Here is an 18,330-nt window from a genome sequence, read left to right as displayed (position 1 = left end):
TATTCTGAGTTTGCATTTCACGGTTTAATTAATTTTGATGAATACTAAATCAGTTTTTTTAGTGATTAGGATGAATTAATGCACATTCACATTTAGTCTAAAACTACATCATGTTCACACAGTGCACACAATGCCTCTGTACTTCTGATTTCTCCCAATATGGGGACAGGAGACTTGTCAGTCAATAAATTGAAAAAACAAAGTAACTTGTGTTACTTTTTTGAAAATCGTGGGTTTGGTGTATCGTTACAGCCCTACTGTTTGTGTATAATATTTTTAATGTAGTTGAACTGCCAGCCAAGTGAAATAAATATATATTCTTCTCTCAATATGAGTAAAACATTAATCCACATGGAATAAAATATCAAATCAGTATCCGATTGCTTTCCATTTTCCACCATTGTCTCTATACAAGCAACCATCTTCTTCTTCTTTCAACTATTTAATGATGGTTGACAAGCCAACTTACAGTGTATTGCCACCACCAACTGGGCTACTGTGCAGCACCAATGGGAAAAAAAATAAAAAAAAATAAAAATAATTTAAATTCTACTTTCCACTACATTTATTCCTGTGTTTATCAAATCTTCCTTAAATGAACATCAACTGTCTTATGTTGCATTGCCTGTTTGGCCGGTTTGTCAACTATTTTCACATCCCCTGTCCTATAAAACCCATCTCTTGCAGTCCACAGACAGACGCTATCTGGCTACTGAAACTGATTTGTGTTTAGCAATCTGCATCTTCATATAGCCTAATAATGTCCTATAGCACTCTGTATCTGCTGCTGATTGTGCTGTTCAGCTGTAACTGCAGCAGTATGTCTGAGCCACAGGAGAAGGAGAAGGAAGAACTGACTGGCAGGAGTGGACTACCTGTGGAGAGTGGTGCTGCTGGGAATCAGCAGTCCTGCCTCATCACAGGCCTTTACCCACTGTTGGCAGAACTGAGCTCCACTCTTCAGTCTCTTAAGGCCAGTTTGGAGCAGGAACAGTTTAGGAGAAAAGGTACTGTAAGGGCTGGTTCACACAGAATGCATTTCTGCTTTGAAAAAATTCAAGACACAGGAAGTGGAACAGGAATAAAAACATAAGGTCGCAAGATGCAAAGTTAAATAAGAAAATCCTCACAAAAGTAGTGTAGTGCTATGAAAAAAAAGTGTTCTGTCAATGTGGGGAACAGCCTTTTAAAGTTATACCGAATAGTAAGAATTCAAAACTTTTATGCATAGTTAAAAAATTGTTAAGCTGCCTTTGTGTGCTATCGAAAACATCCTAATAGCCACTTCTGATTTGTAATATGAGTTTGCCGTGTTCAAGTGCTTTATTGTCGAAAAGAACAGAAATCATGGTCGACAGCATATGCATTCTTGCCTGTTTCTTGGGAATTTTTTATTTCACCCAAAAGGTATAGATTAGAAGATATTTAGTCAATATCTGACAGGTTTCTAATAAAAACGAAGCGTCCCATTCATTGGTAAACATTCACAGTGCTATTTAGATATTCTGGCTGACAATTCTTAAATTTCAGTAAAAAAATTATATTTTTGCAGTGTTCAATACATACAATATGCATTACATGGTTAAGTATATATGTAAATATACATGACTGTAATGGCAGGAGAAAGCAATGTAGATGTTGTGAGAGAAAAAACGGTCTACGGCGGTCTAAGTTTTTCTCCTCTGCCATATTTAAAGTTTATGGCTTGCCAAATAGGACTATGGAGGCCATTCATGTCCAAATTGTGACTAGGAAACTTGTATTTATGATCATTCCGATAGCACATGAAGACAGCATTAGTAACAGTATTATGTTGAATCAATGTCATTTCTGATTTATCACACAGAAGAATATAACGTAGCATTTTCTGCTTCACTCGGAAACAGAGGAGATGTTGGGCCCTTCAACACAGATGTCACACTTGTTTACCAAAATGTCTTTGTGAATGCTGGGTCACATTACAACACGGGCACTGGTATGTTGTATTAAAATTTTTTCATCTTGCTATTTAAATTACACTCTGAATCCTTACAGTTAAGTAATTAAGTGCAGTTATCACAGGATGTTTGCAAACACGTGATATATGTTAATTGTTTGCCATACTTTACAGGCATTTTCACAGCACCTGTTAAAGGAGTCTATTTCTTCAGTCTTTCTGGACATAACAAGACAACCAAACCCATGGGTCTAAGACTTTTTAAAAATGGATCGCAAATGACAATTATATACAACTATGCTCTAAGTGATGCAGGTATCCGGTATGAAACATTGTCTAATTCAATCACTTTGATGCTGGAGAAAGGTGATCAGGTCAGTGTACATCTCTTGGCAAATACATGGGTGTTTGATAATACTGATAATCTAACTCTGTTTACTGGTCATTTGGTCTTTCCTTTTTGACCATCTTATTACAGTTTTCCCTAATTGCTTTGGGTCAATTTGCAAATTCTCTTTTATTTTTTTCTCAAAACAGCAAGTTCAAGTTTCTTCCCAAATTTAATCAATTGCATCCATGTCTGAAAAAAAGTAACAATCAACAATCAGTTTTTTCATGGAGCTTTTCTGCCTGGGTGTCATTTTGTGTCAAATGTCTGTTCAGTACAGTATATGCTGTATAACATTACAACAACTGTGTAAAAATGAACATGCAAATGTGAATTTCCTGTTTACATGTAATGTTGACAAAAAATAAATAGTATAGTATGCATATAAATAAGCTTTTTTTTCTGTGTTCTACAGTAATCAATTTCCCCAGTACATTTTTTTTTCCAATGCTGAAATCCGAAATAGTTTTATGTAATGGCATTCACCAATTTACTGACACAATAACTAGGTTAGTTTGTCACTATGTTGTGATGTCGCATAAAACAGTTTTGACAAGGCACTTTATGTAAAATTTATGGTGCAAATTATAGTGCAAAACAGTTTCGAAGAGGAAAAGATTTTTAAGGTGATTAATAAGTTTTATTTTCGATTCTTAAGTGAAATTATTATTAAATAAATAAATAATTATTAAATACAAATTATATTCATTTATTATTATTATTATTATTAAAAAAACATGACCTCAACTGTACACTGAAATTGTATTGTTTGTTTGTGTGGTGCCAATTGGTAGCAATGTCATGCAATAATGTCACTCCGTTTAAACCAATTTTGCCAGCTCATTTTTTTATTTATTTTTTTTTTTATTTTAGTATTTAGAAGGATGCAGAGCATCATTATTTTACTTTTACAAATAAAATGATGATTATTAGTATAAATTATCTAAAGTCCAGCAATCTTTTGATCTGTGTGGAAAGGTACCTTGGCTCAAAATCAATGTCATCACTACTGCCACTTTTTTCCATGATCACTTGCATGAGCGAAACCTAAAGCAGTCCAGATGTTATGTATTTTTAATTTGATGAAAGTGTATAGAGCATTTGCAGTGATCTTGTTCTCTACCTTCTTACTAAACTCTCTCCAGAGGTTCTGATTAGGAGTAGCTATGTTGCCATTTTTGACTATGGCCTATTTTGATGAACACAGGGCTGTGAAAATGTAATCCCTGTCGACCCCATCTGGCATAAGCTAAACATAATTACGCAATTAAATAATCCTGACTCCAAAAGTGTAATGTATATAAAAAATCTGTATTACTCTATTGGTCTGAATATAAGGATAATATAGTAATTAATACATAATTACATTTGAGTGATACAAGTATTAGCAATGAGTTTTCTGTACGATAAACATTGAAAATCATATATATCTTTGAATAATCATAATATTCATATAATCAATGCATCAAAATACTGGATTTGTTGTTGTGTTTATAAGATGGAGGGATGAAACAAGACAGTTAATTAAACTAGAAAAATAGGAAAACAAAGGAGATTTAAGCCGGCTTTGCTTGTGGCTTAAAAATGTTGTGCATAAAATAAAGTAGCAACGTATTCAAAACATAATGATTTGGGGTTTCCGAAAGAAAAAAACTATATAAGGATTAAACTGTGGGTCATATTAGTAAGGTTAAAAATATACAAATTTAAATCAACTTAAAATGTATTGGTTATATTACAATAACAATACAAAGGCAGCTGTTTCTTCATCAAGACCACAAAATGAGGAAATTTCATAAACATCAAAATATTTACAATGAGATTGATTTAACCTGTCACTCGTAAGTTGTTGCGCTAGTAACGACATAAATCACATGATAACCTCAAAATGCTCGCACTGGACACATACAATTAAGCTTCTTCTGGTCTGGCTCCCTGAAGGGAGGAGGACTGAAGGCCTGGAATTCGACAGGCCATGGTGTAGAGGAGGGAACCTTAGGGACATACCCCGCACGAGGGTAAAGGAAAGCTTTAGCCAGACTGGGCGCAAAGTCTATATAAGAAAGGGCCACAGAGAGGGCCTGTAGGTCCCCAACTCTCTTGAGAGAAGATATCGGCAACAGGAAGACAGTCTTAATAGAGAGAAGGCGATTGGAGATCTCCTCAATAGACTCGAAGGGTGGCCTACAGAGAGCTTCTAACACCACAGCCAGGTCCGACGTGGGGAAACGAGAACATACTGGAGGCTTCAGCCTCGGTGCACCATGGAGGAAACGTGTAACAAGGGGGTGTCTGCCCACTGACTGGCCAACGAGAGGGGCGTGGTAGGCCACAATGGCTGGCATATAGAGCTTCAGGGTGGAGTGGGTCAACTCTGCGGAGAAACGGGCCTGCAGGAACTCCAGCACTATACCAATTGGGCAGTTAACTGGGCCGAGTTGGTGGTCTCCACACCAAGAAGTGAAAAGTTTCCACCTCAAAGCATACAGTTTCCTCGTAGAGGGAGCTCTGGATTGGAGGATGGTCTCAACAACCTCGGTTGAGAGACCGGAAGCTACGAGTTGTGCTCCCTCAGAGGCCACACCCATAACTTCCACAGCACTGGGCGGGGGTGGACTATGGTGCCCTCCGCCTGTGAGAGGGGCCTCGGCCCCTGCCTGGATAGGATGTCTGCTCCTATATTCATATGCCCAGGAATGTGAATTGCTCTGAGCGAGAGGAATTTGTACTGGGCACACACAAGGATCTGGTATGCTAGTTTGCTTAAACGGCATGAGTGCAGACCTCTTTGGTGGTTGATGTAAGAGACCACTGCTGTGTTGTCGGTGCGCACCAACACATGCTGACCTCTTAGGTCTGGGAGAAAATAACGAAGTGCACTAAGCACGGCCAGCATCTCCAGGCAGTTGATGTGCCATCGAGGTGGAGGAGAACCAAACTGAATTGTGTAGCCTCTTTCTACATTGTGCAGGACCCATTGAGATACATTTAGTAGTTTCTCTCGAGACTGACCTCTGGTGTAATCAGAACAGCTAGCTCGGTGCCCTGTAGCGGCGGACTGGCAGGAGACAACCGTACTAACCGTTCTAGAGACCTCCGCGGAGGCGGTGAGCCACTCAGCACCGCTACGTTCGCGGGTGGTAACTGGGCGTGGTGCTCGCAGGAGACCACTGCACCCTGTATCTCCAGCAGGTTTGGCAGAACAATCTCCTGAGGGCACTGATGCGAGACGGACACCGTGACAAACAAAACAAAACTAGAAAAAAAGAAAAAAAAAAAACTATCCTACATAAAAGCATTAAAAACTGCTAGATCTGATTACTTTTCTTCTCTTTTAGAGGAAAACAAACATAACCCAGGTATTTATTCAACACAGTGGCTAAATAAAGCCTCAACAAGTGTTAACATTTCCCAACATCACAGCAGTAATGACTTTATTAACTACTTTACTTCTAAAATTGTTACTATTAGAGATAGAATTGTAAACATTTAGCCGTCAGCTACAGTATCGCATCAGACAGTGCACTATAGACCCCCTGAGGAACAGTTCCACTCATTCTCTACTATAGGTAAGGAAGAATTGTATAAATTTAAGTCATCTAAACCAACAACATGTATGTAAGACCCTATACCATCTAAGCTCCTAAAAGAGGTGCTTCCAGAAGTCATAGATCCTCTTCTGACTATTATTAATTCCTCATTGTCATTAGGATATGTCCCCAAAACCTTCATACTGGCTGTTATTAAGCCTCTCATAAAAAAAACACAACTTGACCCAAAAGAAAGAGTTAATTATAGACCAATCTCGAATCTCCCTTTTCTGTCCAAGATACTAGAAAAGGTGTAATCCTAACAATTATATTCCTTCTTAAAAAAATGGTATACTGTATGTAAGGATTTCCAGTCAGGATTTAAACCGTATCATAGTACTGAGACTGCTCTCCTTAGAGTTACAAATTACCTGCTCTTATCATTTGATCATGGTTGCATCTCTCTATTAGTTTTATTGGATTTAGTGCTGTGTTTGACACAATTGACCACAACATTCTTTTGCATAGACTTGAACACTTTGTTGGCATCAATGGAAGTGCATTTGCATAGTTTAAATCGTACTTACTGTATATGACCACCATCAGTTAGTAGCAGTGAATGAAGATGTATCATCTCGATCACAAGTGCAGTATGGAGTGCCTCAAGGCTCAGTACTAGGGCCGCTACTCTACACGCTTTATATGTTACCCCTTGGGAGATATCATCAAGAAACATGGTGTTAGCTTTCACTGTTATGCTGATGATACTCAGCTCTATATTACTTCGTGGCCCGGTGAAACACACTAATTTGAAAAACGAATGGAATGCATAGTCGATATAAAAAACTGGATGACGAGTAATTTCTTACTGCTAAATTCTGAAAAAAAGAGGTGTTAATTATAGCACCTAAAAACTCTGCATGTAATAACCTAGAACACTGTCTAAGACTTGATGGCTGCTCCGTCAATTCTTCGTCATCAGTTAGGAACCTAGGTGTGCTATTTAATCTTTCCTTAGAAAGCCATATTTCTAGCATTTGTAAAATTTTTCCATCTCAAAAATATATCTCAATTGCGGCCTATGCTCTCAATGTCAAATGCAGGAATGTTAATCCATGCATTTAATCCATGCATTTTATTTACCTCAAGGTTAGATTATTGTAATGCTTTATTGGGTGGTTGTTCTGCACGCTTAGTAAACAAACTACAGCTAGTCCAAAATGCAGCAGCAAGAGTTCTTACTAGAACCAGGAAGTATGACCATATTAGCCCGGTCCTGTCAACACTGCACAAGGTCCCTATCAAGCATTGTACAGATTTTAAAATATTGCTTATTACTTATAAAGCGCTGAATGGGTTAGCACCTCAGTATTTGAATGAGCTTCTTTTTACATTATAATCCTCTACGTCCGCTGCGTTCTCAAAACTCAGGCAATTTGATAATACCTAGAATATCAAAATCAACTGCTGGCGGCAGATCCTTTTCCTATTTGGCGCTTAAACTCTGGAATAACCTACCTAACATTGTTCGGGAGGCAGACACACTCTTGCAGTTTATATCTAGATTAAAGAGCCACACAGATGGGAAATCAAAAATTACCTGTATTACAGTTTATGATGTAGCTGCCCATCAGTGTAAACAATGTGCAAAGTAATTAAACCAAAAAGTATATGATTTATAAAGTTATTGGCTTCTAAAGTAAGGAGTCGACTCTGAATCGTTGAAACGAGTCGTTATAGATTTCAAATCTTTTGCCCATCTCTATGTACGTCACTAGAAACACTTTGCATAATAATCTCCGCCTACTGTCTTGGGAGAAACAAAGCTCTAACCTGCCCCACTCCCCACACAGATGCTCTGGTTGGTGTGATAGCATCATGTCGAGGAGACAGTGTGTTTTTAATTGTAAAGGCAAGTTTGTTTAATTTTCACTGCCAAAGAATGAAGATCAGAAGAACTAATGGCTAAAATTCATTTTTACCACAATACCAGAGCAGTACAACAAATCCCTTTTGTTGTGTTCACAACATTTCACTGATGACTGCTTTTCTAATCTCGGTGAGTACAAGGCGGGATTTTCAAAGCGTTTGGCCATAAAAGAGGGTTCATTACCAACTTTATTTAGACCAATAAGCATCTCCGAATCACAACGCAAAGTATGATTATGAAGTTATGTGTTTGTTTTCTCCCGAGGGTCTTATCAATATGTGTGCTGTCTGCAGCCTTTGTCTGCGCTGATTTTCATTTACTAACACGTCATTAAAATGAAGTGAAACAAGGGCTGCTAACAAATATTCTGTGATAAAGTAATCCATATGAAAACAACGCGATGTCCATTTTTCACGTCTCCCTTCATTATATCTAATGTGACCACGCCCCCGCGCTGAATGCGCTATTCAGATTCAAACTGAAGCGCGGCTTGAATACACCCACACAGAAGAAAATGCAGCGAGACTGTTCAAGTTTTTTATTTTACTGTTTGCTTCGCGATGAGACGCATAAGACATAATTCACCCCAAAAAGATGCTAACGCATTGTTTACCATGAAGTTGTGTGCGGAACAACCAATCAAAACTATGTCAGTTGACTAATCAGAACACAGTATGCTACCGAAAGGTGGGGTTTAAGGAAACTGAATCTTTTGAACAGCTTCTCGAACCGTTTGGGGATCTATGAGAATTGAGGTAATTTTAAAATGATATTTTGACAAAATGACAATGTTTTTTAACCTTGGATGGATTTAAAGCTATTGTACAGGACTTATAAACAGTGACAGGAAGCTTAGAATTTTCATCTTACTGGCTCTTTAAAGACCCATCTCTTTAACCTGGATTACACATAACATACTAATATGCTTTTAATATCCAAATCCATTAAATGATTTTTAGGCTGCATTAATTAGGTAAACCGAAACCGGGAACACTTCCCATAGCCACCAGATCCAGTCTGTATCCAGATCAGAGGGTCACTGCAGTCACCCATATCCAGTACGTATCCAGACCAAATGGTGGATCAGCACCTAGAAAGGACCTCTACATCCCTGAAAGACAGCGGAGACCAGGACATCTAGAGCCCCAGATACAGATCCCCTGTAAAGACCTTGTCTCAGATGACCATCGGGACAAGACCACAGGAAAAAGATGATTCTTCTGCACAAATGTGGTTTTATTAACAAAGTTCGGGAGAAGCACGATCAGATAATCATCCAATTTGGTACAGGTGCATCTCGTTTAGCTAATCATCTTATAGCACGCACGCGTATATATATCCAGTCTTCCTACCTCCTGTCCCACGACAGTTTTTCGGCAACCCTCCTCCACCCCAACTCCTCACTTCTAATCTATTTATCCCAAATTGGGATAGGGGGAGTTATTTGGGTTCGGGCTATGCTCCGGGCCCGGACCCCTCCCCCAGGACAGCACGCCAAAATATGCCTACTATTTGCCTTCAGATTAGATGTAAGGGTGAACTCGTGAATCTGACTTTGCTGCAGCCTGGAATTGAACTGCTGGTTTTGTCTGGTCAGAGGAGAACTGGCCTCCCAACTGAGCCTGGTTTTTCCCAAGGTTTTTTTCTCCATTCTGTCACCGATGGAGTTTCGGTTCCTTGTCGGTTCCTTGCCGGCAGCGCCGGAGCCTTTAATGACAATGCAGCGCCGGGAGACAGATAGCTCGCGAGCGTCTGTTCAACCCGGGGCATCACCTTATAACCGCGCTCATCCATCCCCGCTACGTTGCCGTAGTGATCAGAAACGGGGATGAAGACACAGGCCGAGAAGGGTTTTTCCCACAATTTACACACCTCAGCGTGCAAATTGGGAAAAAAATCAGGCTTTGGCGCGGAGGTGGCGGCTAAGTTCACAGAACAGGCTCATCAAGTTTCCTTTTCTGCGCTTCAGCCTTTTCCTCGGCTGGCCATTCGATGTTTAACTTGGCCACAGCACCACCTCCAAAAGCTTCACTGGGGCGATTGAGGGGGCGAATCCTCAGCGACAATCACCACATCAACCTCCTCGGAGGAAGATAGATGAAATGCCGAGCCGCCTCCCCGGGGAGAAGTAGCGCTGGAGCACGCTTCCGATCCCTGAGAGCGGGTGCTAGATCTGGCAGGTGAGGAAGAAGATAGGGACTCGCCCATCTCCATTCCCTCTTCCAAATCCAACTGCGAACCCCACGAGCGAGATCGCCGCTCTGACTCGGCAGAAGCGGGACCAGTGCCACGGGGAATGCTAGCGAAGGCTGCCTCGGTGAAGAGAGCCCTCCAGGAACGAGAGCCGACTCTGCATGCTCCACTCCCAGGCAAACAACGCACAAACTGTGTGTGTGTCCACCTGAGATGTAGTGAGGACAGGGAGGAACACAGACTGAAACGCTGCTTGCCATCGCCCCTTTTTGTGTTTGGTCTTGGAGGGTGCTTTTGGCATACTTTTGGGGGAATGACAAACAACACTAATTAAGACTCACAAACGTAAAAGTTCTTCAAACAGTACACACACACACACAGAGAGCGCTTGCTGAAGACAGAAGGCTGATGCCGGCTGTGCCTCTCGTGCTTTTATGCTTCTGGTCTCTGACATCACCCACCTATGACATCTCTCCCATCCATTGGACTGATTACACACACATGATTCAGAGACGTCACGCTGGGGGCGCTCCCCAATCGTCCTCGACGCAGCTCAAGTTCCTGAAGAGGAATTGCATTTTAAGTTGTCAGAATGAAATTTATTTGATTCATTTATTTGATAAATTAATCTGATTATTTATTTGATTCATTTATTTTGATTAATGATTTTTGGCATAAAATATATTTTTTTTTATAATTTTGACCCATTGAATGTTTTTTTTTTGGCTTTTGCTAATAATATACCCCAGCAACTTAAAACTGATTTTGTGGTCCAGGGTCACATATATTCTACATTGAGAACCTATGTAAAAATTTAAACGATGGGAAGAAGCTTTCAGCTGTGCATACATTCACTCCCCCCACAATTCCTGCTGGTGTGGGTCTTGAACTCGCAACCTTTGGATTACGTGTCCAAACCTCCAACAATAAGGCCATGACTTTCCCATAATCTGACATAATCTTACTATGATAATCTTACTAAACTCATGAATCTCAAAGTCATATCTAACATGTCTTTTTGTTTGCAAGACTAATATTTTATTCTGGTATGTTTTCATGTGCATTAAAATTATACTCAAGTGTAAACTGTTCCAGGATCAGCATTCCAAGCAACCAGTCAGAATTGGTGTATAAATTTGCTTGAAATTGGTTTAAACCTTATGACCAGAGTTATGTGCTTTCCTTACCTTGTTATTCAACTATCATTTCCTCCTGATTTTAGTGATAAATTATGGTTTAGGTATATAGGTTTAGGTTTAGGCCTACTAATGTAAAGACGGTTTTAGAGACCAGACCTAGAATGCAAATCTCAATCTTTTACAATATGGGGATTCCTTGCTCTATCTCTCCATCCATCTACTGTAAAAAGGTTTAAGACCCCAACACATTTTAAATGGTACAGCATGGTACAGCAGCAAAGTCCCTTGATAATAACGTGAGAATGAGAGTATAGTTCCTAGCCATATTGGTCTAGAAATTCACAACTTTTAATTTTCTGTTGGTCTTAGTACATGATGTAACTTCAGAAGAGTCAAGTTTCAAATAGGAAAAATATTGAAACTCTATGGTCATTTTTGAGCGAGAGGCTAATGGTCTAATCAGATTTAATGATCTATGCTAAGCTATGCTTATGCCAGACCAGGAGATCGGCTGAATGGATTTGAAAATGGTAAAACTAAATTGTTTAACTCTAGATGAGTTGGAAAATCATCCTATATATAAAAAAATAAAACTAAAAAATAAATAATATAAGATATTTTCTTGTAAATTAAAAAGTAATCTGAAAACATAACTCACATTATGTGTATGGCATTACCCCCAATGTGTGTAACATTTTTCATTTACAGTAGTTGAACTGCCGGCCAAGTGAAATATAGAAATATATATTATTTTCTCATTATGAGTAAAATTATAATCCACCATTAATCCACCTGGAATAAAATATCAAATCAGTATCAGATTGCTTACCAATTTTCACGATTTTCTCTATACAAGCAGCCATCTTCTTCTTCTTGCAACTTTTAATGACAGTTGACAAGCCAACTTACAGTATATTGCCACCACCAACTGGACTACTGTGCAACATCAATGAAAAAATAAAAACATAAAATTAATTCTACTTTCCACTAAATGTATTCCTGTGTTAATCAAATATACCTTAAATGTTTGTGGAACATCAACTGTCTTATGTTGCTTTGCCTGTTTGGCCGGTTTGTCAACTATTTCCACATCCCCATGTCCTATAAAACCCATCTTTTGCAGTCCACAGACAGACGCTATCTGGTTATTGAAATTGATTTGTGTTTAGCAATCTGCATCTTAAGCCCTCTATAGCCTATATAGAGCCTAATAATGTCCCATAGAACTTTGTATCTGCTGCTGATTGTGCTGTTCAGCTGTAACTGCAGCAGTATGTCCGAGCCACAGGAGAAGGAGAAGGAAGAACTGACTGGCAGGAGTGGACTACCTGTGGAGAGTGGTGCTGCTGGGAAACAGCAGTCCTGCCTCATCACAGGCCTTTACCCACTGTTGGCAGAACTGAGCTCCACTCTTCAGTCTCTTAAGTCCAGCATGGAGCAGGAACAGTTTAAGAGAAAAGGTACTGTAAGGGCTGGTTCACACAGAATGCATTTCTGTTTTGAAAAATAAATTTGAGACATGGGATGTGGAGCAGGGAAAAAAACACAAGGTCGCAAGATGCAAAGTTAAACAAGAAAATTCTTACAAAAGTAGCATAGTGCTATGTAAAAAAAAAAAGTGTTCTGTCAATGTGGGAAGCAGCCTTTTAAAGTTATACCGAACAGTAAGAATTAAAAAAAAAATTGATAAGCTGCCTTTGTGTGCGATCGGAAACTTTCTTAATAGCCACTTCTGATTTGTAATATGAGTTTGCTTTATCAAGTGCTTTATTGTCTAAAAGAACAGAAATCATGGTCGACAGCCTATGCATTCTTTCCTGTTTCTTGGGAAATTTTTTATTTCATCCAAAAGGTATAGATTAGAAGATATTTAGTCAATATCTGACAGGTTTTTAATAAAAACAAAGCGTCCCATTCATTGGTAAACATTCACAGTGCTATTTATTCTGGCTGACAACTCTTAAATTTCAGTTAAAAAAATGCTATTTTTGCAGTGTTCAATACATACAATATGCATTAAATGGTTAAGTATATATGTAAATATACATGACTGTAATGGCATGAGAAAGCAATGTAAATGCTGTGAGAAAAAAAAAAACGGTCTACTGCTAAATTTTTCTCCTCTGCCATATTTAAAATTTATAGCTCACCCCACTCTGAAGCTTGGGTAATTAAGATTATTTCTTTTATAGTTTCTCAGTTGTAAATAGGACTATGGAGGCTGTTCATGTCCAATTTGTGACTTGGAAACTTGTATTTACGATCCTTCCGATAGCACATGAAGACAGCATTAGTAACAGTATTATGTTGAATCAATGTCATTTCTGATTTATCACACAGAAGAATATAACGTAGCATTTGCTGCTACACTCGGAAACAGAGGAGATGTTGGGCCCTTCAACACAGATGTCACACTGGTTTACCAAAAAGTCTTTTTGAATGCTGGGTCACGTTACAACACGGGCACTGGTATGTGGTATTTACATTGTATCATCTTGCATATTTAAATTACGCTCTGAATCCTACAGTTAAGTAATTAAGTGCAGTTATTACAGCATGTTTGCAAACATGTGATATATGACAGTTAATTGTTGGCTATACTTTACAGGCATTTTCACAGCACCTGTTAAAGGAGTCTATTTCTTCAGTCTTTCTGGACATAACAAGACAACCAAACCCATGGGTCTAAGACTTATTAAAAATGGAGAGCCGTTGATAATTTTATACAACCATCCTCTAACTGATGCAGGTATCCGGTATGAAACATTGTCTAATTCAATCACTTTGATGCTGGAGAAAGGCGATCAGGTCTTCGTGCGTCTCTTGGCAAATACATGGGTGTTTGATAATACTGATAATCTAACTCTATTTACTGGCCATTTGGTTTTTCCTCTTTGACCATTTTAATTACAGTTTTCCCTAATTGCTTTGGGTCAATATGCAAAATCTTTTTCTTTTTTTTTCTTAAAACAGCAAGTTCAAGTTTCTACCAAATTTTAGTAATCGCATGTGTTTAAGTACATGTCTGGAAAAAAGTAACAATCAACAATGACCTTTTTTTATGGAGCTTTTCTGTCTGGGTGTCATTTTGTGTCAAATGTCTGTTCAGTATGCTGTATAATATTACATGTAAGAACTGTGTAAAAATGAACATGCAAATGTGAATGTAACGTTGACACAAAAATAAATAGTATAGTATGCATATAACTAAGCATATTCTTTTTCTCTGTGCTACAGTATTGAATTTCCCTAGTAAACTTTTCTCCAATGCTGTAATCTGAAAATCTTTATTTAATGGCATTCAGCAATTTACTGACACAATAACTAGGTTAGTTTGTCACTATGTTGTGATGTCTCAAAAAACAGTTTTGACAATGCACTTAAAATATATGGTGTAAATTATAGTGCAAAACAGTTTTGAAGAGGACACTATGAAAATATTTTGAAGGTGATTAATATGTTTTATTTTGGATTTTTAAGTGAAATGATTATTGAAAAATAATTATATTCAATTATTATTATTATAATTTTTTTTTTTTTTTTTTAACTTTTATGATCCCGTCATGTTTTGAAAAACGCTTACCATTTTACATGCCTAATTAAATACAAGACCTCAACTGTACACTGCAATTGAAATGTTGAATTGTTTTTTTTGTGTAGTGCCAGTTGTTAGCAATGTGATTGATTGACTGATTTTGATTTTAGTTTAATGACCACTCAGCCAAGCTGTTGGAATTTGTTTTCAGTACAGCTCTTTGGTACAGGTTCCAGCATTACATTAAACAAACAATAAACATATAAAATAAAATAACATACATATACATACATACAGATAATGTATAAGGAGTCATGTGATGCAATAATGTCACTCCATTTAAACTCAGCCAAATGTTCCCATCTCATTTGATTTTTATTTTTTTATTTTAGTATTTAGGAGGATGTAGAGCATCATTATTTTACTTTTACAAATAAATTGATGTTTATTAGTATAAATTATCAAAAATCCAGCAATCTTGGTCTGTGTGGAAAGGTACCTTGGCTCAAAATCAATGTCATCACTACTGCCACTTTTTTTCCATGATCACTTGCATGCGTGAACCCTAAAGCAGTCCAGATGTTATGTATTTTTAATTTGATGAAAGTGTATAGAGCCTTTGCAGTGATCTTGTTCTCTACCTTCTTACTAAACTCTCTCCAGAGGTTCTGATTAGGAGTAGCTATGTTGCCATTTTTGACTATGGCCTATTTTGATGAACACAGGGCTGTGAAAATGTAATCCCTGTCGACCCCATCTGGCATAAGCTAAACATAATTATGCACTTAATCCTGACTCCAAAAGTGTAATGTATAGTAAAAATCTGTATTACTGTATTGGTCCGAATATAAGGATAATATAGTAATTAATACATAAGGACATACTAGTGATACAACTATTAGCAATGAGTTTAGTGATACAAGTATAAGCAATGAGTTTTCTCATATGACTTTGGGTCATATTAGTAGGGTTAAAAAATGTTTTTTTTTTTTTAATCAACTTAAAATTTATTGGTTATACTACAATCACAATAAAAGGGCAGCTGTTTCTTCATCAAGACCACAAAATGAGGAAATTTCTTAAACATGAAAATATTTACAAAGAGATCAATTTAACCTGTCACTCGTAATTTGTTGCGCAGAAAACATTGGTAAAATAAATATTTGGGAGTCTTAGACCTTTCCAACGATATATAGTTTGTCAAGATTAGATTAATTGTAATATAGTGAAGTAAATGTAGGTGTCCCGTATACGGGACAGTATGACAGTTAAAGGGTTAACGAGATTTGGCTGTAGAGTACCTACTCTTTTAGCACTCATTAAGTAAGTTCTTAATTAAAAATTGAATGGAATTATGGAAAAGAAGAAACTGTTGTGTCAAAATGAAAGAATGACACGCATTTGTGTGTTGACCTTCAGGAGTCCAATAAGGCTATAGTACCAGATAGTCATCTCTTACCATTGATCGAAGATATACTGTCTGCACTACATGGATCAGCAATTTTCTCTTCCCTTGATCTCAAGAATGCATTTTACCGTTAAAGCTACATGAGAAGAGCATAGGTCTCACTCACAAGGGCCTAAACCAGTTCTGTAGCGTTCCCATCTTCTTTTCAGCTTATGATGACAATAATCTTAAAAGACTTTGAAGTTGCACAGTGTTACTTGGAGAGTGTAATTGTCCATGGTGCATCTGAAACCATTCACAATGCAAACCTCAATGCTGTTCTGCATAGGACCAGTGAAGCTTGCCTGAAACTTAATCTGGACAAATGCAAGTTTAATTTAACTTCACTAAGCTTTCTTGGATAGAGACTCTCTGCTGTTGGCCTGCAACCTGATGACAAACACACCTCTGCAATTACAAATGCACTGTGCCATACAGATGCAGCTACACTACAGCCGTTTTTGGACCTCATCGCCTGTAACAGCAAGCTTTTACCTGCCTATGCTACTCTGGTCGAACCTATGAGGGATTTACTTTGCAAAAACTGTGAATTTCAGTTGACTGTTGCAGCACAAGAAAGCTTTGATCAGGTCAAAAAGGCTATAGTGGACAGCTCTCAACTTCAACCCCAATGTTAGCACAATACTTTCCTATGATGCTTCAGATTATGGTGACTGTGCTGGCTTTATGACCAGGGAATAGAGAGAACCATTGCTTTTTCTTTGTACTCCTTATCTGATGAAGAACAAAACGACCCTACTTTCCGATTTGCATGAGTTTGGCATAGTCGAGTGATGTTTGGTCTGAGGAACACATCATATTTTGGTACCTCAGTAGTTATAGAAAAAACTCAGACCTTGCGCATGAATCACATCAAGGCATGGTTCATACCAAGCAGTGGTTTAGGCAGCTGTACTGGTGGCCAAAAATAGATAACCAGGCTGAAGCTCTGATATGGGATTGTTCCATATACAAACAGAATGATAGATCGACTGTTACTTATGATGCATCGCTCAAGCCTTTTGAGTTGCCATGAGCTTCATGAGAGGTTTATATCGATATTATAGGACCATTAGGACTTTACTAGCATATTGCAGATATGCCATAATGGTTGTTGATTATTTCAGTAAATGGCCAGTTTGCTTTCTCACCCAGAGTTGACACAGCTGCTCTCGTACAGTTCTTCAGTCTTAGCCCCTGTTTCAGACAATGGATCCCAGTAGTACCCCTCATGCTACCATGGGCGTTACACCCTCATAGTTGCTCCATGGTAGATACATGTGAACAAAACTACTAATCAAGGACTATCCTGTAAAATACACAGAAAAAAAACATGCTACGACAATGTGTGAAAAGGAAACAATACAACGAGGATAAGGATTTGGCGGGGCTGCCCCCCTCGGGTGTTGTCGCTGCTGCTGAATCTGACTTGGAGTTGTTGGCCATGCTTGCCCGGGCAGCCGTGAGTATTGGGCTTGAGGTGACTACACCACCCAACCTCCGAGCCCTCGCGGCTGGACGATTGGTTCCTCAGTGCGCAGAGTGGCTCACAACCACGTTCTGCTCCGGTTACTTTCTTCCCAGAGGTGCATGAAGAGGTGACGAATTCGTAAATGGCCTCTTCCACGGTCAGAAGCCACCTGCTCCCTCTTCCATCCTCTCCACCCTTGATGGTGGAGCAGCCAGGGGGTACGTGGACATTCCCCAGGTGGAGAGAGTGGTTGCGGTGCACCTGTACCTGAAAACGCCGCCACTTGGAGGAATCATCCGCGTCTCCTGTCCAAGGCCTGTATGCTGTCGGCCTCTCTCGCTGCAAAGGCTTACAGTGCTGCGGGCCAAGCTGCCTCTGCCCTGCATGCCATGGCTATCCTGCAGGTACATCAAGGATAGCCCCCGTGCCTCAGCAGCAGTGCGACCGCAACCACAAGATCGCATGCACAGACACACTCCTCGGAGTGTGCCCGGCGAGAGAGCATGCAGCAGCAGCAGCAGCGAGCTGTCTCAGAGTGCGAAGAAACCGCAGCGCTGGTTTCCCAGCCTAGAGAACGAGCTCTAGATCTAGTGATCATGGGTGGAGATAGGACGAGCCGCCTCCAACTCGTTCGTCAGATCATGTGCGATTCCCAGTATCGCGGTCACCACTATGCCTCAGCAGCAGCGTGACCGCAACCGCAAGATCGCATGCACGGACACACTCCTCGGAGCGTGCCCGATGAGATCGGAGCGCTTAAC

At 39.1% G+C, this 18,330-nt stretch overlaps 3 protein-coding genes across 3 annotated transcripts in view; 2 read left to right on the top strand and 1 right to left on the bottom strand.

The window, feature by feature from the left end:
* The window catches only part of LOC127951388 (calsyntenin-2-like), a 229,851-nt gene that overhangs the window by 12,554 nt on the left and 198,967 nt on the right, over positions 1-18,330 (bottom strand). The window lies entirely within an intron of this gene.
* Positions 714-2,619, top strand: LOC127951390 (complement C1q tumor necrosis factor-related protein 6-like). Its single transcript, XM_052549266.1, has 3 exons — positions 714-1,007; positions 1,847-1,975; positions 2,111-2,619. Exons 1-3 carry the CDS (start codon positions 761-763, stop codon positions 2,398-2,400), a joined length of 666 nt encoding a protein of 221 aa, XP_052405226.1. The 5' UTR covers positions 714-760; the 3' UTR covers positions 2,401-2,619.
* On the top strand, positions 12,020-14,392 carry LOC127951389 (complement C1q tumor necrosis factor-related protein 6-like). Its single transcript, XM_052549264.1, has 3 exons — positions 12,020-12,576; positions 13,457-13,585; positions 13,725-14,392. Exons 1-3 carry the CDS (start codon positions 12,330-12,332, stop codon positions 14,012-14,014), a joined length of 666 nt encoding a protein of 221 aa, XP_052405224.1. The 5' UTR covers positions 12,020-12,329; the 3' UTR covers positions 14,015-14,392.

Source organism: Carassius gibelio, chromosome B2 (genome assembly GCF_023724105.1).
Source record: "Carassius gibelio isolate Cgi1373 ecotype wild population from Czech Republic chromosome B2, carGib1.2-hapl.c, whole genome shotgun sequence".
NCBI lineage: Eukaryota > Metazoa > Chordata > Actinopteri > Cypriniformes > Cyprinidae > Carassius > Carassius gibelio.
The sequence above is the reverse complement of the archived record's forward strand: the minus strand, read 5'-3'. Positions and strand labels throughout refer to the sequence as shown.

What these genes read in the sequence shown, in the direction of transcription:
- LOC127951390 (XM_052549266.1), top strand. Translation starts at nt 761, where the DNA reads ATGTCCTATAGCACTCTGTATCTGCTGCTGATTGTGCTGTTCAGCTGT. An exon ending in GGAACAGTTTAGGAGAAAAG is followed by an intron (nt 1,008 to 1,846) that starts GTACTGTAAGGG and finishes TTTATCACACAG; the next exon opens with AAGAATATAACGTAGCATTT. An exon ending in ACATTACAACACGGGCACTG is followed by an intron (nt 1,976 to 2,110) that starts GTATGTTGTATT and finishes CATACTTTACAG; the next exon opens with GCATTTTCACAGCACCTGTT.
- LOC127951389 (XM_052549264.1), top strand. Translation starts at nt 12,330, where the DNA reads ATGTCCCATAGAACTTTGTATCTGCTGCTGATTGTGCTGTTCAGCTGT. An exon ending in GGAACAGTTTAAGAGAAAAG is followed by an intron (nt 12,577 to 13,456) that starts GTACTGTAAGGG and finishes TTTATCACACAG; the next exon opens with AAGAATATAACGTAGCATTT. An exon ending in ACGTTACAACACGGGCACTG is followed by an intron (nt 13,586 to 13,724) that starts GTATGTGGTATT and finishes TATACTTTACAG; the next exon opens with GCATTTTCACAGCACCTGTT.